Source organism: Xiphophorus couchianus, chromosome 12 (genome assembly GCF_001444195.1).
Source record: "Xiphophorus couchianus chromosome 12, X_couchianus-1.0, whole genome shotgun sequence".
NCBI classification, from domain to species: domain Eukaryota; kingdom Metazoa; phylum Chordata; class Actinopteri; order Cyprinodontiformes; family Poeciliidae; genus Xiphophorus; species Xiphophorus couchianus.
This window is the reverse complement of record NC_040239.1, coordinates 32,043,119-32,067,934: the sequence shown is the minus strand read 5'-3', so window position 1 is coordinate 32,067,934 and position 24,816 is coordinate 32,043,119. Positions and strand designations below refer to the sequence as shown.

Genomic DNA, 24,816 nt, shown 5'->3' with positions numbered 1-24,816 from the left:
TAAAGTGGCCCTAAAGCATGGAAGGAAACGGGCAGACCGTGTTTTTCTTTATATGTTCTTTTTATTTCAGATTTTAATGAAATGCTGCATATCATTTGTAAAAAATACAATTCCATTAATCGTTATATTCATGTAAACATATTCTAGGTTTGCAAAGCAACTATTACCATAAAGGAAAAAAAATAAAAAAACATAAACTAGTATAATCAAATCTGCTCCTGATTTTTGATCAAATCTAAAACCACATTGCACAGATTGATTTGGACAGACTTTATATGGAACTTGGTTAATGTGGGATGTGGGTGTAAGAAAAGGTAGGATGCCATTAGTTTTAAAGACTCTGCTAGAAAATACATTTTAGTATGTTGTCAAGCCCCCCCCCCCCAAACACACACACAAAACACACAAATACCTGTCTCATAATTCTAAAATAACATGACCGGCACAACTTCTAGGGAATTATTCAGTAAACTTAAGAGACTAGAGTGGAACTCTGTAGGATGTGTTATCTCTAGAGTAAAGTTAATAGTATTTCAGAAAAATAACATCATATCTGAACATGAATCACTTACTGTAAATAATGGAACTAAAACAACAAAAACAATAGAAAAGGTTTTGGAGTGCCTCAGCAAACATAGCTGTATGGAGCACATACGTTTCCATAGCAGCACATACAATTTGTGAAGTATATCTAATATAATTGTAATATTAGATCATTAACATGGATCAGTTGAATTTTGCAGATATCAACCAAAATAAAAATGTAGAATTCCCTTGGCTTTTAATATTGCTTCTCATGCTTCTAATTTTTCATATGGAATACTGTCTCTTCTAGTCATTTGCATTTCTGTAGATCATCAAGCAATATACTAGTGCAAATAAAACAAATGTAGTCAAGATGATGATGACGCCTGTCCAAGGCCCTGAGGGGAGGGCCTTCATCATGCTAAGACTCTCTGCAGGCACTTTATTGCTCACTTCGAGCATGTATCCCAAAGCCCATCCTACTGAAGCTCCTGCTGCCTGTAGAGACACAACATTTGAGTCTCAGTGAAATCAGAGCAGAGTGTTACAGCAAATAAAAACCATCATACTGTTTATTCTGTTTACATCTTACATCTTTCTCAAAAGAAACGTGAGGAAATGAAGCTTCATCAAAATGGTACCCATTGGTTAAGAGGACTTGGACAAAATTAGACATGGAGCAGAGATTCTTCATGTATTTCATGTATTTCTCTGTCAAATTTGCCTTGTGAAGAAGCTGTAAATAGAAATACAACAGTTTTTAGATTCAATCAATCAGTCAATCAATCAATCGATCAATTGACTGATCGAACGATCAATCACATTTATTTGTATAGCACATTTCAGCAACAAGGGAGTTCAAAGTACTTTACATCATAAAAACACAAAAATAAAAAGTCATAAACCAGAGGACCTGAGTGGTCTGTAGCTTAGCTGAAGCCTAAGATGTAGCTTTTTTTTTAACAGCCTGTAGTTCATGGCTGAAGATCAGTACCTCAGTGATGGTCATATTGCAGATGAGCTTGGCTGCTTCCACTGCATGACTGGGAGATGTGAGGGCTATGTTGGTGATATCTTTGATGTATTTCTGTGTGTGGTAGAAAGCTGAGAAAGCCTGTGGAGAAACAATGCAGTGTGACAACCAGAACCTCATCTAATCAAACCATTTATCATCTAAAGCCTTCTCGAAAAGGCCCAAATGGACAAAAAGGCTGTGCAAAATAATAAGGGGAAAGAGAAAAACAGAGAAAATGAGAACATTAAAAATAACCATGAGCAACAGAACTTAAGCAGTAAAAGGAGCAGACATCAGATAGTGTGGAAGCGAGGGATCTGAACCCTTTCCTGTGTCTAATGGAATCACTCAAGGTGATCTTTATGCCAAACTCAATTATTGTAAGACTGTTTGCGGTGGTTAATGTTCTTGTTAATCACTTAATGAATTCTGATGATTTGGTTAGTCAGATGTGCATATTCTGGTTACACATTTTTTTGTTTGAATCAATCTGTAAATGTTGCTACCAGCGTTCAAGCAACACATCAAGTTAGAACAACTCTAATGGCATTATTCTGCTGTCTGTCTGTCAGGGTTCAAATGATTTATGACAACGGACACTAATGCTTAACTTAAGTCTTAAAGCATCAATCACCAAACTGTGTCCAGGTGTCCATTTTTGTAGGCGCAGTAAAGATAAAAAAGCAACACTTTCAGATTGTTGATGAACACTAACATATTTGCTTTTGTTCATATCTCACCATGAAGCTTCCCGTCACTCTGGGCTGAAACACTCCGTCGAAGGAACACATCGAGTAGGAACAGTTGCTAAATGTGAAGATCTCCGTTACGTTGTTGACACACTGCTGATAATCTCCTGAGCCCACCACTGTTACATTCCTCTTAGCATCCAAGTTGGCTGGTTTGTATTTCTTTGTGCAAACAGAATCAAAGACATCTTTCCCAAGATTTATAGAAATATTAAACTTTGGTGGGTAGCAGGGGTTGATTACTTGATTTGACACACCTTGAGTCTGAAAGGGGAAAACAAAGATCAACATAATAAAATATGAATGAACAGCCAAAAATGGTCAGTTTGCTTTTACAACTGTTTTTTGGTCTACAGTAGTCGTATAAAATAGTGAACCATACAGGGATTAGCAATGCCTTGTGGGAAATTCAGATTCAACAGACTCTACATGCCTCACTTTACACATACAGCAATTGTTAAAGTTTATAAGTGTTCAATTAGAAAAACACCAAATATCTGTAGCATATTTCAAAGGTCTACCAAGAGGAAAGAAGAGAAGCAAATGAACAATATGCCTGCTTAGCTTTGAAGATGCATCTGAAGGAACTTCATGACACCTGGACCAAAGCAAATGTCTTTCAGACAGATGAAATCAAAGTGGAAATGTTTGGCTATAATGCACAGCACTCAGTTCTTTGAATACCAAGCACATCACATTAGACCTCCTTTAAACTGTTAAGCACAGTAATGGAGAGACAATGATTTCAGCTGGTTTTTCAGCCACCAGACCTGATGCAGCCAAACATGCAGCCAGGAACCCTCCAATAGACATCACTTTGCCCTTTGACAAGTGTGCTTTCAGACCATGCAGAATTTATAGTAGAACCAAAGTGGCATGGTCTTTGATTTAAAGCAAGATCCTCATACAGAACATGCAAAAGCACTCAGTGCTTTAAAGACAACTGTTGCCTTTAAAGCACTCATTTCTCAGACCAGGCAGATCCTGGAGGATAACTGCTTTTCTCTGCTCTCTGAAGCTGCAACACAATCTGCACAGCCTGTTCAGTTCCTGTTCTGCACAATGTAGCAGTTGCTCTAAAATTCTGCCTTTCATAGTTATGGGTTTGTTACCGGCTCCGATAGTAGATTGGGGACTTCAAACTCCAATGCTATGTCACACTTAAAGAACCCATGTACAACATGGTACACAGCATGATCTAAAGCAGTGGTTCTCAAATGGGGGTACGTGTACCCCTGGGGGTACGTGGAGGTACTGCAGGGGGTACGTGAAGCTTTTCAAAATATCTTTAAAAAATCAGTAGGCTCCCCATAATAAGTCTTGGGAAAAATTAGTTTGTAAAAAGTTCGATAAAATATAAATGTGTGTTCATGCACTGAATTATTATTTATGTATATATTTAATTTTGTACCATTACAGAGACCAATATAAATTAGCAGCGTTTTGCATATTTCAGTTTTGACTGGTTTTATACCTTCCTGGTGGTCACCGTCTTCTGTTTTTCTTTTTTGTTTAACCATGCAATGTTTGCAATATGGATGTATTTGTCAGGTTTACTGATATAAGTTGTTTGGCTTTAATAAATCAGACAGTGATTTTACAGCACTGTACCTCTTTTTTACTCCAAAAATGTTTTGCCCGTGTCAGGGGGTACTTGACTAAAAATATATTTTTAAGGGGGTACATCACTGAAAAAAGTTTGAGAACCACTGATCTAAAGCATGATCTGAAAGGAGCCACTGTGTTTTCTCTCTAATATTCTTGAGACCATGTGAAACCATCTGTCTGACAGCTGAGACTTGGCTGTATTTTCTGTAGGCAATGAAGCAATGTTGCCTGAAAAAGTGGGCCTTTCTTGTTAAAACAATGTTAGCATTATGAGGCTATACAGAAAACCACTAGTTCATAAACTGCTAAAAGTTGCTCTCCAAGCGAACACATTTTTAGGTGTACTCTGCGTGTCACACTATTCTTTTTGGGCCATATCTTTGTTTTAGACCTCTTTACATGGTGGAGTGTTTTGTGATTTTGTACACTTAAAGTCAGTTTAAAATCATTTTAGAACCTTGTGAAGACCAGATCATTGTCATTTTGTCTTTAAATGTATAAATGGACACAATTAGAATAAGAGTGTTCTGTCTTTTTATCAGGACAGTAGGTGAGAAAAATTAAACTTTACAACAGTGATACCTGGATAAGATGAGCCAGGAGTCTCTTGAGGAACTGGTCTTGACCATAGCACAGGAAGCTGTGTGTGTACAAAGTGTAGGTATTTCCATAAAGGGTCAGCTTCATCTGACTCTCTAGGTTCTCCAAGTATTGCGAGGTCTCGAATGTAATTTGAGTGGAAGCTCCACCTAAATCCAAAGCTCCAATTGTGCTTTTTCCTGGATTCAGCCAATGTCCTACAAAACCATACTAAAAAGGCAGAAAACATTGTATTAAAAATCCTTAGTACAGAAATTGATGACAGTCAGTTTATGACATATATATATACATATATATAACAGAATCATTACAAAGTTAGAATTATTTCTTCCTTTCTCCTTTTATTGACTAAAAATAAGCTGAAGCAATCATAATAGCATACTGCAAGTTAGTGCAGTAGATATATTTTTTGATTTTGCTTTAGAATTTTCCAGTCTGACACTCTCTTAATTCATCCTGGTTACCTTAATGAAGTTTTCAAGTAAGTAGTTGACGGTGACCCAGCCAAAGGCGCCCTCTTCTTGCCCACTCAGAATTTTGGCCTCCTTAAACTGGAACGGGTAGGAGTTCAGTTTGTTTCCTACTTCTTTCAGGACCCGCTCAGACTCTGCCGGATTGATTTCTCTATGAAAAATGAGGAGTAATAAGGAAAGAATAAGAAATATTTAAAGATGCTTTTTGATGTGCACTTGAACGTGTAATCAATGGAGTGATTCAAAGAAATTAGATGTTGTATTTAAGGAGCCATAGACTAACTTGAGGAGCCTCATCCCTGCTGTGGCACCCAGGCACAGGGGAGTCTGCTGTTGTCTAGATTTGGGAATTTTCTTCAGGGCGTGATTCATACACTCCTCCAAACTCTTGGCAGCATCACCTGGTTTCCCGGCATAGCTGGATATCCCGCCACCTGGGCAAGATGAAGACAGCAGCTGTTCTTAGAGACAAACTCAGAGTGAACTTCATAAAGTTTGCACTTCTGTATTCTAAAGAATAACATGTGGTTTTCAAGAAAATCAGAAACAAACTTGAACGAGAAGGAGAAGAACTGAGAGTGACTAAAGTGCCCACAGCTGAAGTGGACCTTTAGGAAGTCAAGTCTTTCACAAGACATTGCAGTCTTGTATATATATATATATTCAGTATATATATATTCTGACTTGATCATTTTGATCTGATGACACCATGGAAGTGAAAGCGGCTCTTCCTTCCCCCTGAGAAAGGGGGAAGACATGAGGCAAAGGTCATCAGGCCGGGACTCGAACCTGCGACAAGGACTAATGCCTCTCTCCTTACATTGGTTATGCTTTCATGCGAGTTCTCTGACTTCATGATCTTGATGCAAGACATTCAGAGTGAGTACCAGCTTCTGTCTGCAGGCAGCATTGACCATGAGAAAGACCTACCGAGCACTGACTGAGAGGACGTGACAAAGTATAGTTGGTATTGAACAAAAAGTGGCAGTGGTCAAACATTATGTCCAAACATAAACTTTCAGTCGGTCAGTTTTGGTTTGCTGTTTCAGCATGAAGTGCTCACCTTTTGCATGACATTCACTGTGCTGGGTAACAATACCAGTGCCATTTTGCTTGTCAGCTGGCCATTTGTAGATGAACATGGAGGTGTGGGAGGAGCCGGCATCCAGTACAATCCCATACTGAAAGAGGCGAAGCATTTAGTGTCAGAAGCGTTTAGGAAGACGTCAAACAAAGACTAAATGTCTTTTGTCAGCTTTCAGTTCATTTAATTTATTAAAATTGTTATTTTACTTTCATAAGCACTGAATTCATTTTAAATATACATCTTGCTCTGTGAAGCACCTTGTTCATGAAGGCCTTTTTGTCAGGATCTGTGTTTTTCTGTGTTTATTTAGAGTTTTCTGTGTCCTTGAGTCTCTTCGTTGTCCTGTCCTCCCCTTGATTGTTCCCAGGTGTGTCTCGTTCTGTGATTACCCTCCCGTGTATTTAACTCCACCTGTGTTCCTTGTTCCTCGTCGGGTCCTCGTCAATGTTAGCTTCTGTGTCGTCAGTGTTTCCATGTGCCTGCTGCTCGTTGTTTGGACTAAGTTTTCTCATTAAATCATCATTTTTCATCATACCTGGGTCCGCTGCCTCTGCCTCACCACCTCACACCCACACTTCATGACACTTTTAAGTGCACTTTAATTTCTGGTAGTATATTAAATGTTCCACGTCCACATTTAATTTGAATTACTGGCCAGGGTGGGTAACCAAAGTGCGTACTTGAGTAATAGTAGCATTAATTTATTTTACACCAATATAAGAATGTAAAAAAAATTAGCCATCCAAGTTAGAGAAAAAAGTATTTGATAAAAAGCCAACACAGGTAACTGATATGAACATCTGATTTAATGTGTACAAATTGATGTAATCTAACATTCACAGATATATATTTATCTGCCCATTTTAATCTTTAGAATAATTATAATAATAAAAACTATCATCAATATTTTCTTATAAAATAACAAATTGAAAGGTCACCTGTAGGTGTGTCTGTCTGGTAATTTTTGGTTATAATAAATGTTTCTTTCTTTTAGTGAAATAACAGGAGGGTAGTAAAGTAGACAGAGACTCATACTCAGATAATAGTGAAATTACTTCAATATAACAACTTTAGAAGAATCAAATAGTACGGTACTGTAAAACTACCCCTGGAAGAATTCCTTTTATCACAAATGTATACGCAACTGAGTAAAGGCAACTAGTAACTACCCACTGTAGCTACTGGTAGAGTCATTATGGCGGCGAATGTGGTTTGAGCTTAATGATTAGTGTAGGTGTTGTTTTTCCTTTTGTTGTATTTAATGTTCTGTTCCATCATTCCTTTTGTGTTAGTTTATTGACTTAGTGTCTGTTTTGTTACTTTGACCTCTTTCATAAATTTATTTATTTTCCCTTTTTGCTTTGAAGAAGTAAAAAAAGAAAGAAAAACATTTGTACAAAGGACTTATTAACTGTGTGTGCTTCTGTACTGTCTATTACAGTGATTTAGCACATCCATCCATTTTCTATACCCACTTGTCCACACAGGTTGCCAGACGGGACGGTGCCTGTGTCCAGCTGTCTCTGGGCGTGAGGCAGAGGACACCCTGGACAGGTCGGCAGTCCATCACAGGGCCACACAGACACACAGGGCAAACACCCCCCCCCCACCCACACACACACACACACACACAAACTCACACCTGAGAACAGTTTCAGGTAAATCAACTGATCCAACAGTGGTGTTTTAGACAGGGCTCTATTTGCAGCAGAAGATTTTATTCATGCTGTGAAATTCCTCCTCAGTTTTTGACACCTAGCTGGGGTAAAGCAGGATGTGGGTTAGTCGTGCTGTTTCAGTGAGTCTTCAATTGATCTTGCAGGTCAAAATGGTGAACCTCAGACGAAAGAAAAAAGTGCCAAGTGTCTCACTTACTGCTTTTGCAATGTCAACCAGTTATTTTTTGCCGGGGCTCAGCTCATTACCAGGGTTAAACATGTAAAAATGGGACAGATGTATAAATTTGATTCTCTGCAATAAATTTGTACAAGTTGTCTCTGAGATGGAAAAAAAGAATATAGATCTGATTACCTGAGCAATGGAGTGCAAAAGCTTAGCAACTGTTTGTTGCTATGCTTCAGTTTGTCTTTGCTTCTTGTCAAGTCTCTTTAACTTCCTTGCAGAAGACCTTTTCACTTTTACAAGATGTAAGGCATCTACAGTGTCAAACTCAAGACCTGTGGGCCCAATTCGGCCTCCCAGGACTATTTCAAGATAACAGTTGTGTGCTTCAATATTAATTTACCAGTGAAATCACATCAGTTTTTATTTGTCTAATAGTGCTAAATTACCTTTGAAAGTACATCAGAGTAGTTTAACATTACGTCAATGTTAAAATATTCTTAATTTTCAGAAAAACTCATCGAATGCAGAGAAAGCTATAACATGTTAACATTTTGGTTTTATTAATATATTCTGCCACCATCGGCCCTTTGAGGACATTTATGAGTTTGATTTGGCTCAAAATTAAAATTACTTTGACACCCTTGATCTACAGCGTCTTGCAAAGATAGTCACACTTTCATCATTTTCATACTTTGTCGGGTTACAACAGCAAATGTAAATGTTTATTTGTAGAAATTTTAATGGATAAATCAGTGCAAAAAAAAAAGTAGATATAGTGAAATACAGGCAAACAGACACATGGCTTTCTAAATTCTTTCAAAAGCAAAAATTAAAAAAGTTATTTTCCATGTGTATTCATCCTCTTTCAGTGAAAACTATTTAAAAAAATCTAGGAAAACCAATTTTCTTCCGTTGTCATCTAACTAACTAGACTGTGTCTGTGTAATTTATTCTCAGTATAATCTAGCCTCACAGCCTCAGACAGCATCCTGAAGACCAGCTGACATTTCAGAGAAGTTGTGAGAGAAGTTTAAAGCAGGCTCTATAATAAAACTACCACCTAAGTTATGGACATCCCACAGTGCTTGGTCAATCCACCATCTAAACATAGAAATAGTGCAGCACAGCTTCCATTTTGTTCCATGAACAACATGGAAGAAAACCTGTTGGAGGCTAACAGAGACTGAATGATCTTCCAACAGAATGATGAACCTGTATCTGGAACTGCAGCACATTACTTCCCAGTAAACCATTACTAATGAAAATGCAAGTTATTTGTGCCATTAGTTTCCATCCCTTTCACAACTCTGTACTACACTGTCATGATTCATTACATAACGTCCCAGTAACACATACTAATTAGCAGCTAGTTGGCTCCAAGTGAAGACAATGATCCAGGGTGTTACGTGATTGACTTCTCTAATTGACTCGATGTTTTGACTTGATTTACTAAGTCAAAAAGGAAACTTACATGGTGGTTGGCAAAGAAACACCAGAAGAAAATAACAAGGAGCCAACGAGGATTAACACAATTCAAAGAGCTGAGATACTGTGGGAGAAGTGGAAGTAGCAAAAGAACCACCTGTGTCCCCAATCACAGGTGAGTGCGGACACTCACCTGCGAGGAAATGAGGCAACGAGGCAATCTGGGAAGAGGAGAAAGAGAGGAGAGAAAACAACAAAGCTGAGTTCCAAGAAAGGGAGAAGAAAACACAACTGATACACAGAAGCCACATAGGAAATGAAAAAAGCTGAAGCTAACAGAAATAATAAACAGAAAGTAACACTAATGTAAAGAAACAAAGCCAGAACTCAAACAATGATGATAAATTGACAAAAATAAGAAAAAAACTAAAATGGCAAGATCTAAGCAAATAAACAATAAAGAAATGGTGAAAGCAGAAAGACAAATGAAAATCCAAACACCTGCAGATCATAAAATCAAGTTTGTTGTTGTAATGTGACACACATAGGAAAACACTTGCAACCAACTGAGATGTTATGAGACTCAAATAAATACTCTTCATTTATTTAACCCCCCCAAAAATGTGGATATATTTTTGGAAATAATACTAGAATGCAGGTTTAAAATAACAGTTGCAATAGAGATTAATCAATAATACTGAAAGAAAACCCACCATGTTATCTGCAGGCATCGTCACCTCTTTTGCTGGAAGGACCACCAGCAAAATCCCAATTATTGCCAGAATCACCAGCACAGCAGCGCCGATGATTTGGGCGCGATAGCGACTCATAGCTGAATGCTGCTGCAGGCTCTGTGTGGCTCAGGGCTCTGCAGCATAAACTGCCTTTGCACATTTATTTCCGTGGCTTTTTGACTCATTCTTTGCACATTGTGCTTCCTCTTTCCACCCCAAGACCTGCTTTCACAACCAGGTTGTGTGCCTGCTATTGACTAGTCATCAAAACTTTCCCCGAAAGACCAAAAAGAGTTCTTTTCAGAAGAAACGGCTAGATGTTAAAAAACGCTGTGGGCACTGTGAGGGAGGCCTGCTTTCTGAGACAGTTTAGAGCAGGATTTTGTGTTGATGTCCAACATGGTGCTGTTTGAGGTACACCAAACCAAGTCTGTTTAGTTGTTCAGTAATCAAGTCAGGTGTTTTCCCACCCAGTCTTAACTGAAAACCATGCCATGCTGCTTCGACTTGGCAACTAGAACGTTGAAAAAAATCTGTAGTTGTGTTGCAGCTGAATGAATGTGGAATTACATGCTTACGTCTGCCCTAAAGTTTAGGCAAATTTTCATGTTTTCATGAAAGCTGCTCAATACCTAAGGAGCAAAATAAGAAAAATGCTTAACTCAATGGTAACACAGCGGAAGAAAATAACAAGGAGCCAATGAGGGTTAACACAGTTCCTCGTTGTGTTAATCCTCGAGGAATTAACACAATGATTACTTAAAAAAACATAAATAAATTACAAAAATTGTAAAAACTATTTTTTCACATTGGCATACTTGGGTATCTGGAATAAGACTGTAACACAATGTGGAAATAGTGAAGTACTGCGAATACGTTTAGGATTCACTGTATGTGTTAGTTCTTAGTCTAGAGCTGAACTGTAGGACTGAAGCCTGTCTGAGAAACAGGAAGGGCTGAGACTGTTAAGAGTTTGAAATATCAATAAAATCTCCTTAAAATTAATGTCCAAGAAAAACTCTGAGGCCTAATTCACTGAGTGAATTGCAACTTTCATCCCCACAAGCTAAAATGTATTGGATGTCCGTACAATACAGAAACACTATACTTTATAACTGTTTTAGTCAACTTTCACTCTTTGTTTAAATAAGTTAGCAGACCTGAACAGTTTTATATGAGCAAAATGAAGAATTGCTTTCAGATCACACAGCATCCAACACTGCAGCCTGTGTGGCTGCTAGTGTCTAGGTGGCACTGGTGATTGCCTGAACAGAACTTTGGTTGGGTGGGAGGAGTGGGGGGTTAATACACAAATGGCAAAGTGGTTAAGAGGTCAGCAACATAATTCTACAAAGATAAATCAGAAGTGTCCAGGCTGAAGCTGCCCAATTAACCGCCTGATGTTTGTTTTCCAAACGCTCGCTCCTTCCCACACTGTAAAAAAAAAAATCTAAGAATGTCAGCATGCCATTCATCTCCTCTAATTCACCACATGTATCTAAAACTAAAATCAACTCTCCTACTGTACCTGAAGTTGACAGTACATCTCACCTGTTGGACATAAAGGAGGCCAAGAGAATCCAAGATGACACCCTAGACTAGGAAAAAAGAATACAAAGCAACAAGACTTTGTATTCTTGGCAAAACAGGGAACTGAGAAATCACAGTGACAGCAAAGTTGTTGCATATATAATAAAGCGACTGAAAAGCAGCCAGTACTAAGTATTAGAAGATATTTTCACTGGCACCAGCAGCCCAAGATAATAAATCTGTGAACACCTGAATCCAAACACCAAAAAAACAGATTCCATTAGAAATGGGCATCCTATTTGTTTTCTAGCTTAAACTTGAAAATTACACAAAAACAGCTTGACTCATTTGAGTATCAGGAAAAAATTCAATATATTTATTCACTCAGTGTAGAAAACAAAACTCATATAGAAAATTTTACATAGTAATTACATATTGAAATATTTTGAGCCTTTATATCCTGTAGTTTGATGGTTATGGATTACAGATAACGAAAACCTTGAAAACCTTCTAGAATCTTCTCTAGTATTCTATAAACTGTGTGGCAGGAAAAGGTGCACCAGCAAAGAGGAAAACCACAGCCTTGCAAGAAAATTCATTCAAGAATTTAGAGAAGCTTCACAACAAGTGAACTGTGTCAGAACAGTGTGTGAGTGAGTTTTGGTTTGAGGGTGAGTCTCACTTCCAGAGAGGATCTCTGCAAAGGGCCATCCGGAAACTGTGAAGCCTGCACACCTGCAGCTGGTTCCCTCATCCAGCTGCTGAGGTTATGATGAGCTGCAGGATAAAAATCTTTCTGTGACAAAAGAAATTTGTCACAGAAATGATGAAATTCAAAATCACAGATGAAACTTCATCACAATCTCTAACATACTGGTAGCCTTCATGGAGCCTCCAGCATCCTGGTTTCATCCTTCCAGTGAATTCTTTTCTTGAGTTGAACTTATCTCTGCTTTCTCTGTACTCAAGCCAAGATCTTCCATCTGCAAACCTCTCAAGAAAGAAGTGCTTCACATCCAGCCACCTCCATGTTGTCCACAGCATCCTCAGGACTTCACCTGCCTGTCCACTCTCCTCGCTCCGTCCTCTCACTCTTCAGATTCATAGACTCAAACACACAACCTCTCCAGGAACTAAGGCTGGAGTCAGTGTAAAAGACAAAAATATGGGACACAATATTCTTTATGTCTGAACACGGTCTTGCATTACAACAGTGTTGTTTGGACAGAATCAAAGAGTACACATCCCAAGATGAGCAGCTGATGCTATTCCAGAGAATCAATTCCAGAGAAAACAGAGATTAATGTTCCATGTTCAGTTTTAGGAATAAGTGATGTGCAAATGTATTTCTCAGTATAATCTTATTTATTGTGGAACCCATATTTCTGGTTCAGAGCATTGTAAAAGTTATTATAGATATTGCTCACTATTATGACAGGAAAATTGATAACGTTTTTCAACTGCATGGCCTACAATCCCAGAACAAATTCTCATTTTGAATGGTTTAAGTTTTTCAGAAATTTTGCTTGAAGTCCAGTGTGACGTTTCTACAGTCAGTGATGGTTTGGGTTCCCATGTCCTCTGCTGGTTCTGGTCAAATGGGTTTTCTGAACTCCACAGTCAGTTTAGCTTCTAGCAGGAGGTGTCAGAACACTTCCTGTTTCCCTCTGCTGGATGGAGAGCCTGATTTGATTTCCATCTGGACTTGGTTCTGAACCACACTGACAATGGTACCAAAAGCTGGTCCAATGATCATTGTGTTACTGTACCTTATTGGTTAACAAACTCCTCTGACTTTTAACCCCATAGGCAGCCCATGGGATTAAATTCACGCAGATGAGAGACACCAAACACAACAGGGCAGATGACTTATCAAAGCAAGCTGGGCTTGCATTTCACCACAACAGAACCCGAGGTTGATTGGCTCTGTGCCACGTCACACTGATGCAAAATTCATGTGGAGGCTTCTCTCCAGAAGCCAAACATTGTTGTTTAAAATATCATTTTTTATTGAGCTTATGTAATAACTTTATTTTCTGAAACACTGAATTGTGGCTTTTCATTCTCTATAAGCTAAATTCATCAAAATGACTTGAAATATTTCACTTTGTGTGAAGAATCTATAAATGACTTTTACTTTCTGAATTAAGACAGAAAATTTACTTTTTCCAACATATAAAATTTTTCTGATATGTTAAATGATTTAAATCCATTTAACACCCTGAATTTTCAACCAATGAGGTGTTCCCCTGAGAAACGGTCACCATGGTGATCTCTGAAATGAAACTGTAATGATTAGAATGTTTCCTATTTTATGGTTATGTGAACTCAAGCACTTTTTCCACTTCCTGTTTCACTATTGATGCCTTCCTGTATATCAGTCATGCAATGTCGCTCAAAGAATTGACCAACTGATTATTTTATCTTCTACTGTGTGAAAAGAAACCAAGAACCACTAAATGAGAGCTTTAAACTTATCTTAAAGAAATTATTTTCTGCTACTCTGTCAGACACGCTGCTATAGAGTCAAAAAGAATTCCTTTTGAAATTCAACTTTTCTGATTTGAATAACTTTAACTCTCTTTATAAGCATTGCTCTTTCTCAATAGGTCATTATCTCACTAGTGTTTTACTTTTGTCACTTATTTCTGCTTTTCACATATTTGTTTTTCTGTTAAACAGAAAATTAGAACACAGTGAGAACTGACCTGTTTGTTAACGTTGCATTTACATTTACATTTTTGCAATGTTGCCAAGGTATTGGTACTGTTGCATTGTAACTGCATTCTTTCATGAATGAAAATATTAAATATGATTGTTATTTTGTAATTTAAAAAAGAGCAATGCACATAATATGACAGAGCTAGCCACAGAGGCTAGTTTTCATCTGTAGTCCCTCCAGATGCAAGCAATATAAATACAACACATTAGAGTGCAATTTAACAAGTTTATTTTAAAAAAGAGAATAATAACAACAATATTAAAATTAAGAAAAGTTCAATTTCAGGGATAAGCTCTTACATTATGTAGAAACCAGCCTTGACATACTGATGTAAACTGGCCCTCTGCATGCAGATTGGCTGAAATCTGACTCTTAATCACACCTTCAGTCCTGATTGGTGCGGTGCAGATTAGGCCAAACACAACATGCACTTTTTGCAGTGTTCTTCAAGGCACTGAAAATTCTCCAAGCTGTCCTGCAGACCCAGGGCACAAACAGGGTGTTCACACCTTGTTAAGTTTTACAACGTGCATTTGTCGGCCCCAGACCCCTGCAGGCCCCTGCAGACCCCTCTCTCTCTCCCTCCCCTTTGAAGTGACCTTCCCTATCAACTGAGGTGTTAGAAAACATTTAGGGTTTTCTCTGATGAAAGTGAATTAAGCATACTCAGGTATTATCTGCCCGCATGTACACAACACCAGTTTGGAATAGATAAAAAAAAAAAATTATACACACCTCTGTGGAAATGGAAGGTGTTTTTGGGGGGAATGGGGGATTGTAAAATTTAGGCTTTTTTAGCTTTATATCATGATACAATGTTATTTTTTCATTAAAAACATACCTGGACTGTTGCTTTGATTCTTTCATGAATATCTGAGGAACCCTTGACTCTGAAATCCAGGTTTAGGCCCCATGCAACCATTCAGTGGAGCCTAAACACCTGCTCTCACAAACCACTGCCTTTCTCCACAACGCTCCTCCTTGGAGCTTCAGTCCCCAGCTGAGCTTCCACGTCACAGAGCGCCCCTCTCCCATGACTTCTCCCCTCAGCTCCTCCAGACTAGCAGCAGCAGCAATGAGCAAAAATCCTGGTAAAACTGTACATCTGCTGAGCTCATCCCATTAGCACTCCTATGAAGGATTTTCAGTGGCGTAATGGAGAAGAATTGGTGTGATGAAGTGCTGAAGTTAGTGTCAGAAAAACCAGGAGCTTCTTAAAGAGACAGAGGCCCATTTCAAGCAATCAAATTTGCAAAGTCAAATTTCTATTAAGTTGTGTTTCATACAGTATATACACAGTATATTTTTTAACAACTGAAGCTTACAAGTCACTCGAATGTGCTACAAAATGCCTCAATGAGCCTGGAAAAAACATATTACCTCTCTCTAAAATTAAAATTAGTATTCATAATATTAACTTTAATATCATGAATATAAAAATTAATACCTTATGGGTGGTGGGAGATAATATATTAACTTCATGAAATGCTAAGCTTACATGAAGTTCCAAATGCAAAACTACTGTTGACCCAAAAGAACACAGAGGCTCATCTCATATTAGAAAAAATATAGCGGCTCTTGTTGCATAACATATTAGTCTGAGCGTTTACCACTTCCTAATCCATCACACTGGCCAGGCAACGTGATAAGGGCCAACAGCAGCCAACACCTTCCAAATTCCCTCATATACCAGGTAACCGCCAACTCCGAAGAGCAGAAATTACGTTATCAAAAATCCAAATATGAACAAATATTCAATATCCTCAACCGACAAAATGGGCAGACGGTTAGGATCCCGGGTTGTTAGTTGTTATGGATTTTGATTTATTCATTCTGAGTTCCTTAGTCTCTTTCTTTAGATCAGCTTTGTTTCTCTTTTACTATACTTCAACGCATGACCCATTCATGTCATTAGTTAGTGTCTAGTTATTTCTCGTGCTTTCGTTTAACTATCTCTACTCATTCTTTAGTGTTTTTAGGATTTATTTCCTAGTCCCATGTGCCACTGTGTTTCTCTCTCTCTCTATCTTTCTCTCTCTGTCTCTCGCTTTCCTGTGCCCGATCTTCTTGTCGAGAAAACTTAATCAATTGTGTTGAGAGATCAGCTGACGAGATCCACGCTTTGCAGTTTGGAGAATTTGAAAGAGAAGCTCCAAAAACAATAGCACAGGACATAGAGCAAAAAGAAGGCCAACAGTGGGGAAGAAGGGAGTGCAGAAAAAAAGTATCTGCCTTCACTGAGCAAGAATAGAATGCTCTTTGGCAGAAGGTCTTGTAGGGGAACAGAAGACCATCAGTTTGTGATCAGAAGCAGTCAACGATGTGAAGCATACTACCAAGTCAGGCTGGTAAAATCTGGCCTTAGACATCCTGTTGAGTTTGACAGAGTGTAACAGACGAGCAAAAAATGAAAGAAAAGAGCAGTGGGTTAAACACATTCTCAACACTGTATAACATTTAATCCCAATTAGCTTTTTCATGCTGGAAACAGCATGTAAGTTAACAAGAAGAAAAAGTTTAATTTTTGTCATTTGACACCTGCTTTTAAAAGTGACTCTGGTTTTCACCCACTCTGCGTTCCTTGCATGTGGGTGCAGTTACAGCTTGCATGGATTGCTTCACTTTTGTTTTGAAAGATGTTTCCCCAGTTTTGCTGTGCATGAAAAACTGCTGTTAGCTACAAAAGGAATGCAGAGGGAGGTGATTAAAGGAGCAGAGTGGAGGTGATATTTAGGGGTTGAGGGAGAAGAGGTGCGTCGGTATGTGAGTGGTGAAATTGCAGCTGTGCAAAGGAAAGTGAGGCTCTAATAGCCCAGTGGGAGAAGCTGCTGTGATTCTGTACCTCTGTGTCACAGTTTTGCATGCATGGTCTTCTGTTATTTTTGTCAGTTGCTGATCACTCTCAGATACTTAAGTCTGGACAGAGATCTTGGTTATTTTAGCACCTGTAAAAACTCAACAATAAAAGAATGTCAGCCTAGAATTGAAGGGTTAGCAGGTTTTCACCCTCTGTGATGTTTGCAGGAAAAAACATGACAAACTTTTTTCTTTTCAAATAATTTTGAAAAACGTTCTTAGTTTGCAGATTGTAAATCCATCCATCCATCCATTCATTTTCTAACACCCTTGTCCATAGTGATGTCGGGAGGTGCTGGTGCCTCTCCAGCTAACGGTCCAGACGAGAGGCAGGGTTCACCCTGAACAGGTTGCCAGTCTGTCGCAGGGCAACACAGAGACAGACGGGACAGATAACCATGCACACTCACACCTAGGGAGAATTTAGAGAGACAAATTAACTTGGGAATCGAACCCAGGACATTCTTGCTGCAAGGCAACAGTGCTACCAACTGTACCACTGCGCAGCCCAGATTGTAAATCTGAAAATAAAAATTTAAACATTTGTCGTTCAGTTCAGTTTAATTCATTTTCTTTATTTAGCACCAATTCAAAACAACTGCCATCTCAACGCACTTCACAAAATAAATCAGTTTAAACCAGTCATACAAACTGATTCCAAATCATTCATATACATTCATTCTAAATTGTGTTCCAATTTGTCTTGTAGTAGATATTTGTGCATCTATTACATAAGGAGATAAAGCCTTTTCTACAAGTGAAAAGCAGTTGGAAGTATGAACAGTTTGCATTTTAATAATGCAGTGTGATATCAGTAACTATTTGAAGAATTAATCTCTATCCAAACAGTTATGTTTGGATAGTTATGTTTGGATAGCATAACTATCCAAACAGTTATAATAGTTATGATTGGGTAACATTAAAATTGTTACACAAGACAATTTTAATGTTGTGCTTTTGAACCTTGTTATAATGTTTAAAAAGAAGTGAAGAGGAGGTTTTTTGAAAGAGCTAACTACATCTCTTTGCTTGTACTTGTGACAGTGCAATGACAATAAAGTTGAATTCTATTCTATTCTATTCTATTCTATTCAATTCTATTCAATTCTATTCTAAAATGTTGATAGTAATAATACCAAAAGTCCTTACGAATAATAAGGTCCTTAATGCACAGACCCTCCTTCCAGGTTGTGCAGGTTTATGTCAGTGAGAATAAATGACATACTGTAACTATATTTCACCTTGATGTTTTACCAGCTCCTTCATTTACCACTGAAGGAGCTGCTCAGAGCCTTCACAGGCTGGTAAAGTCTGTGGATGGAATTGTCCAAGATGGATGTCAGCTTTGCCGGCATCCTCCTCTCACTCACTTAGCAGCAGGCATCCCAAGACTGAGCGGTCAACAGAAGGTCTAGTTAAGAAAATAAAAGCATAGAGAGCAATTGAATGCTTTCACTGTTCAACTATAATCCCAGATATGAAAGCATTCTGCCTTGTGGTCTGGACTAAAGGTTCAATAGCAAAGTTGCAGAGAAGGGGGTTAACTCGGTTGTCCTGCCTATTGCTTAGATGGAGGGCAACGTTTTCAGATATCACCACTTTAGTTCACACTAGAGAAGGAACTTTTTGGGAGGTTTAAAGCAAACAACCACATGCAGCTAATAAAATCTTCTACAAGATCAAGTCTTACAAATGTGTAAAACTGGTTGGTTGGTTGATAATAAAACCTCAACTCTCATTCAGAATTTACAGATCAAGGTGAAGTATAGGTTAAGCTATGTTTGCATGCATATCTAACAGATATGAGTTGAAACCTTTTACAGGCAGCTCAAAGGTTTAACAGAAAGCTACGTGTCACATCAGCTAGGTTGCTTGCTTTAGCAATACAATCAATTTCAGCAGACAATGGGCAGTTACATTGTGGCGATACCAAGAGGTGAGTAAGATGCTCCTTTTATAATGTTTTGTACTACTTTTAATTCATGACTTTTAATAAAGCTTGAATGTGGAATTAAATCTCTTGACCAAATCCACTTAGAAGGAACAAGATGTGACATAAAAGCAGCTTTTGTGTTACAATGGTTCCCAGTAGGGCCTTCGTAGACTCCAAATGTTTCCTCAACACACACACACGCACGCACACACCCCCGCACGCCCACACACACGCACGCACGCCTTCAACCCTTAACCTGTAATTACCTGGGTTTTACAGTCAAAGTAAAACCCAGACACTTCGGACTAATTGTTTAGACAAACCTATCATACCTTGTATGTCAGACACAGGCTGACATCACTCTAGCGGGGAGATAAGCCACAGGCTTCTGGTAATGCCTGGAAGCAAACATTAGTGTCACTCACTAATCTGCAGAGGACAGAAATAACGTGACATGAAATTTAAGAAGTTTTAACACAGAACATGGTTTCATACTCAATTCAGTTTTATTCAGTTTGCTTATAAAGCACCAATGCACATCATGTGTTGTCTCAAGGAACTTCACAAAAAAAAACATATTTACTCAAATTATGTTATATAAAATACCTTCATTTTCTGGCACGCAGACCAATCAAGATTTTGCATTTGCGTGTTTAAATGCTGCAGATGTGATCCTTCTTACTATTTCAATATGTTTAGCGATTTATACAATACAGACCAAAGGTTTGGACACACCTGTGTCCAAACTTTTGGTCTGTACTCAATACAGAATTCATTGAATTCAATGAGAATGTGTCCAAACCTTTGGTCTGAACTGTAGGTAAAACTGAACTGAACAGATTTGCTCCTTCTTAGTCAACAAGGCAGAACCCAACCAGGAGCTCACAGGGTGTTTCCTGCACTCTGTGAGCCCCGAGTAAAAGAGAGCAGCTCCTGTTTTAATTGAAGCCTGATAGGGAGTGGTTTCATGCTAGTCCATCACCCGAACCAACCCCCCACCCCTCCACTACCACCACTCACACACACAAACTGTGTATCCCTGCTCAGTATGTAGACCTGCAAGAGCTGAAGTGAGATACAGGTTGAGATTTTCTCAGGAATGCTTGGAGCTATCAGAAGTGACATGTAACCGTATCCGTTGTCAGATCTCCGGCTTTATCTCAGCTCTGCTGTTGAATGCTCCTGCTGATGTCTCCTGTCTGAGCCTAAGAGCCCGGCTGGAAGCTGATGCCCCTGCCTGCAACCCTCAGGAACATGTTGAACACATGGATGAATAAACATTGGTCAGAAGTAAAAAAGACAATTGTCATATAAACAAATTAAAAAATATATATAAACTGGTTAAATGTCAAATGTGTTAGTTATTTTTTTAATTCATTATACTGTAGTTTCCTTTGATGCATATTTTTCAAATTATCATTTTAAATGATTAACCCAGAGAACTTCACTGTTTGGATCTGACTTTTTGGATAGTTCCCTAAAAGTGTAAATAAGTGTTAACCACACAAACTGGAAATAATAAAAAATGCTACACATTTTATATATTTCTACATTTGTAGTTTTGTTGTGGGGGTTTGTTTAATCCCATCTGTTAAAGTGTAACATGTTTTTTTTATACATGTAGAGCATCATTTCTTTGCTCACCTTTCCCAGCCCCAGGTATCTGTGCTGTTGTTTTCAACTTGACTGAAGTCGGCGCTCAGGTTCGAGTCAAATCTTGATGCCCAAACCTTTTTATCAGTTGTGGTGTAAGAGCGCTGTATGTGTGAATCAACTGCACAGCACAAACCGCAACCAAAGAGAGATTTCAGAGAAAATGGCCGCCTCAGGGTTCACGTGCAAATAACATCATGGAGCGTCGACCCCGGCCCACTTTCACACACATTCCTGTTCATATTCATGACCACATAGTGAGAAACACACTGTCAATGGAGACACACCCAATTTGGCCAGAAGCAAACCAGACAGCAGGAACTGACCATGGAGAAGTTGTCACTTCCCTCCATTCTCTCTTCTATTCAAGCCAGTTTCCTCCCTTTGACCATCCAATTAGTGCTCTCTGTGTTCTCCTGTGAGTTTTTTTTTTTGATTGTTAAAGTTAGCAGTATTGTAAGTTAGGACATCATCCTTTCAAAACTAATTTATTCACTCTCTCTACTTGTCACCTGTTCCTTCTACTCTGGAGAAGAATTTAATTTCTGTGTTTTCCAGTTCTGGATAGTATTAGCAAAAATGAATGAATATATATGTCCTTCCTTTTCCCCTTCATTTTATCCTTTGTTTGTTCCTGCCTTCCTCATGTAGGAACCTTGTCTTTTGCTATTCCTCCATGGTGTTACTAACACACCATGGAGACTGACTCTGTTTCCTATCATGCATGGTTCAGGAAATTAATGTTATTCTTCTATAATTTTAAAGAAGAATTATTCTATAATTTAGCTATGCCAACCCAGAAAGTCATCAGGACAGCAGCTTAATTCCATAGCAAGTTGTAATCCAGTCAGTTATTTGCTTAATATTTATTTGCAAATGCCTGTTTGAGGCCCCTCTGAAATCTTCACATCAGTAACGAAGGTGTTAGTCCTCCAAATGCATTCAACCCTACTACCCTGCCCCCCACAGCTGGGGTTTGCTTTACCCTCAACCTAATAAGATCAAATGCTGTCATCAGAGCAGGCTTACACAAGGTCTCTTCAAACAGAGAGATCCTGCCTTCAGAAAGCCTATTAAAATCTATTAGCGACTCTTTGTTGATGAATTGTCCCCTATTAACTATCAGAAATTGTGGATTGGCAGAGTCCTTTCTTCATTGATGGGACATCAATGAAGAAGGTGTTTGCAGCTTGCTTGAGCACTATGCTGGTCCTGGGTCTTGTGGAAAGCAGAAAGAAGAGCAGTAGTGTCGGGGTGCAGTCAGAGGATTGAGTGTTTGAGCGCTGTCTGTGGAAGTGTTCTTCCATTGCTCCCTTTTTGACCAATTGACCCCAACCCTGTCCCTTCCCAACTGCTTCTTGGGTTTCCAAAATTCAGTGAAGAATCCGTTTTGCTGATATGTTAAGTCATTTCAGAATTATGCTCTTGAAACACTCAGAGTTTAGCTCAGTCAGAATATATTTAGATTTTTATGCAACTGTATTTTGAGGCCGCTACAATCTTTGCTTCACTTGGTGTCACCCGTCAGGTGAGCTGCCAATGATCCAGAGAACTTGTCGGAGAACAGAATAACGAGGCATTTGCATGTATTGATCTCCATGTCACTGCTATCAACACACAGTGGCAGTTTTCCCTCCTCTCACTTGAAGCAACACCAGGCCCTGTTTGTTTTGGTCAGTGTGTGAGAAACTCGTGACTGATGGCTGACTATTTAGTGACTCTCAATAGTTAACAAGGTAACTGAGTCTGAGACTTTATTTGCAGGGAAGGAGCCACAGAAAGACCAAGAAAGCTGGGAAACACAATTTCATAATTGTGGTGTTTTCATTACATAAGCAGCCCAAGTAAACATGTTACATGTAACACATTAATAAGTTTAATCATGCCTTGAGTCACTGAAAACCTGCTGAGTCATTCTCCTCCAACTACTTCCTGTCATCTTTTCCACCAGTAGTAAGATGCAGTTGTTGATCAAATGACTCATGTGAGGTGAAAACAAGTGTTTCCATTGGACTTTTGCAAAATACACTAATTTTGATTCAGCCAAAAAAAAAAAAAACACTTCATCCTAGCGACAAAACATTATGGCTGTGATATCCCTAGCAGACCCAAGTTCCAACTTTCATGGCAAATCCTTGCAATCTGCTGCCATTCTTTTAACTGGGGTTTCCCAACCCTGGTCCTCAAGGATCTCTGCCCTCCATTTTGTAGAAGTTCCCATGCTTCAACACACCTGATTCAGATGATTGCAGTAAAGCAAACGCTTGATGGCTGATATCAATTGAAATAAAATAGCAACAAAGAAAGGCAAAGAATCAAGGAAATAGAATAGCAATGACACAAGAGCCACAGTAAGTCTGAGGTTAAAGCAACATTAATAAACTAAAGAAAACTTTTTCAACTTTTGAATGTGGGCTCAAAAAAATCTCTATATCTGAAATATAATGCCTACTTCTTAAAGTAGCATACTGCCATAATATCCCACATATATTTGACAGTTCTCAGGTTTGCATGGTGTTTCTGCATTGACTCCTCATCCCAGCTTTGTAGCTTCACTGTCTTACATTAGCAAAAGAAGAGAGCAGCAAAAGCAGCTGAGTTGGCAGCAGTCCTGAAATACCAGGCATGCTGTTGTATCTCTGTCTGCTGTGGGTGTTGTTGACACCATTCACTCATTTGTAAAGTACCACTTGTCTATTGGTCTGGTAGCTCTTGTGAGGTAGAGGTGGGGGAGGAAGTGAGCCATGCTGTGTGACAGAAAATAGAAAATGGAAAATTCCTGTTTGAAGTGCAGTCGTCGTTGTTGATCAGGTGTGAAGTGCAAAGCAGCTGCTAGTGCAGCTGAAGCGCCTCCACTGTGGCACCCCAACTGAGACTGGGGCCCAAGGCTGGTAACGGGTAGCCCAGACTCTTACCACCAAAGCCTGCTTCATCATTTTTGCCCCAGTTACCAAACGAAATTTGGCACAAAAAGAAGGAAATTACACCAAGTTATAATTTGTCTCTGCATTTCTTTCGTCTGATTCACCCAGTTGAAACTTCTTCACCATAACAGAGGAAGGATGTTGCTCAGTTTGAATGGTTAACATGTCAGATTAAAATGTATGTTATTTTTATCTGGTGCTACAGTAAAAAAAAAAAAAGAAAAAAAAAAAGCATGACAATGACATATTTGACAGTATTTTCTCAACTTTAGCTAAAAAAATAAACCAAAGTGCAAATAAAAATGCAAATAAAAAAGGATACATTTCAAATTTCATTCATACAAATGATGTCTTTATGTTTCATGTCCTCAATTGTGGAAATCTAAAGACAAATTAGAACTATCTAGAGACTTAACATTTACTTTAAAAGATGCCTATGCAGCGTCATGACTATTGCTCAGAGTAGCTGCAGTGTGGATCATTCAAAAAATAGATAGATAGATAGATAGATAGATAGATAGATAGATAGATAGATAGATAGATAGATAGAACGTTACTGTCATAGTATGCAAGGCAAAACAAGGACTTTTTGTTGGCAGCAGTATGTCAGACAACAAAGGACAGTTGCCTAAAGTATAAATAATATAGTTAAATAAACAAACAGAAAAAGTAAGGTTTTTAATGATTACAACATTTACTGTCTTACTGTAATGATTTTATTAAGTCAGTTATTAAACTCCTAGCATTGGCCTGCTGTCTGAGTTTTCTACTTCAGCTACAACACTGGGCACACTGTCCCCTCACTAAACAGCAGGAGGGTAATAACTCAAAGAGGCTCAACCAAAGACCTGTGGAGAGAGGAGACATGACAGCAATGAACATATAGTGTCAATAGAAACTTTGAAGTCCAGTTGGATAGAGGAAGAGCTACATTTTCCTCCATCTTTCAGTACCCATGTAAAGATGTCTGTATAATCTTGTTGAACACCTCTGGAAAGTTTGCAGTGTATACAGTGTTTTCTCAACTTTAACTAAAAAATAAAAAAGTAGAGTCCATAGCCACACTTTGGTATTATTACAGCAAAAATAATTGGATGTTTTCTGTTCCTAAATAATCTCCCTCTCCATACAGTGATA

The 24,816-nt window shown here is 38.6% G+C and overlaps 1 protein-coding gene across 1 annotated transcript; it reads right to left on the bottom strand.

The window, feature by feature from the left end:
- Positions 1 to 41: 41 nt before the first annotated feature.
- Positions 42 to 10,219, bottom strand: LOC114155122 (ectonucleoside triphosphate diphosphohydrolase 2-like). The gene is made up of 9 exons (XM_028034839.1): positions 10,041 to 10,219; positions 6,034 to 6,151; positions 5,254 to 5,404; positions 4,962 to 5,121; positions 4,480 to 4,707; positions 2,281 to 2,553; positions 1,520 to 1,639; positions 1,118 to 1,261; positions 42 to 1,023 (listed from the first exon to the last, which is right to left on the bottom strand). The coding sequence occupies exons 1-9, from the start codon at positions 10,155 to 10,157 to the stop codon at positions 832 to 834; spliced, it is 1,503 nt and encodes a 500-aa protein (XP_027890640.1). The 5' UTR covers positions 10,158 to 10,219; the 3' UTR covers positions 42 to 831.
- Between the last annotated feature and the right edge of the window lie 14,597 nt (positions 10,220 to 24,816).

Excerpts from the sequence above, each read along its gene's own strand:
- LOC114155122 (XM_028034839.1), bottom strand. The coding sequence starts at position 10,157 with ATGAGTCGCTATCGCGCCCAAATCATCGGCGCTGCTGTGCTGGTGATT. Across the intron at positions 6,152-10,040 it reads CGATGCCTGCAGATAACATG|TATGGGATTGTACTGGATGC; the intron begins GTGGGTTTTCTT and ends CGCCTCTTTCAG. Across the intron at positions 1,024-1,117 it reads ACGTTTCTTTTGAGAAAGAT|GCAGCAGGAGCTTCAGTAGG; the intron begins GTAAGATGTAAA and ends GTGTCTCTACAG.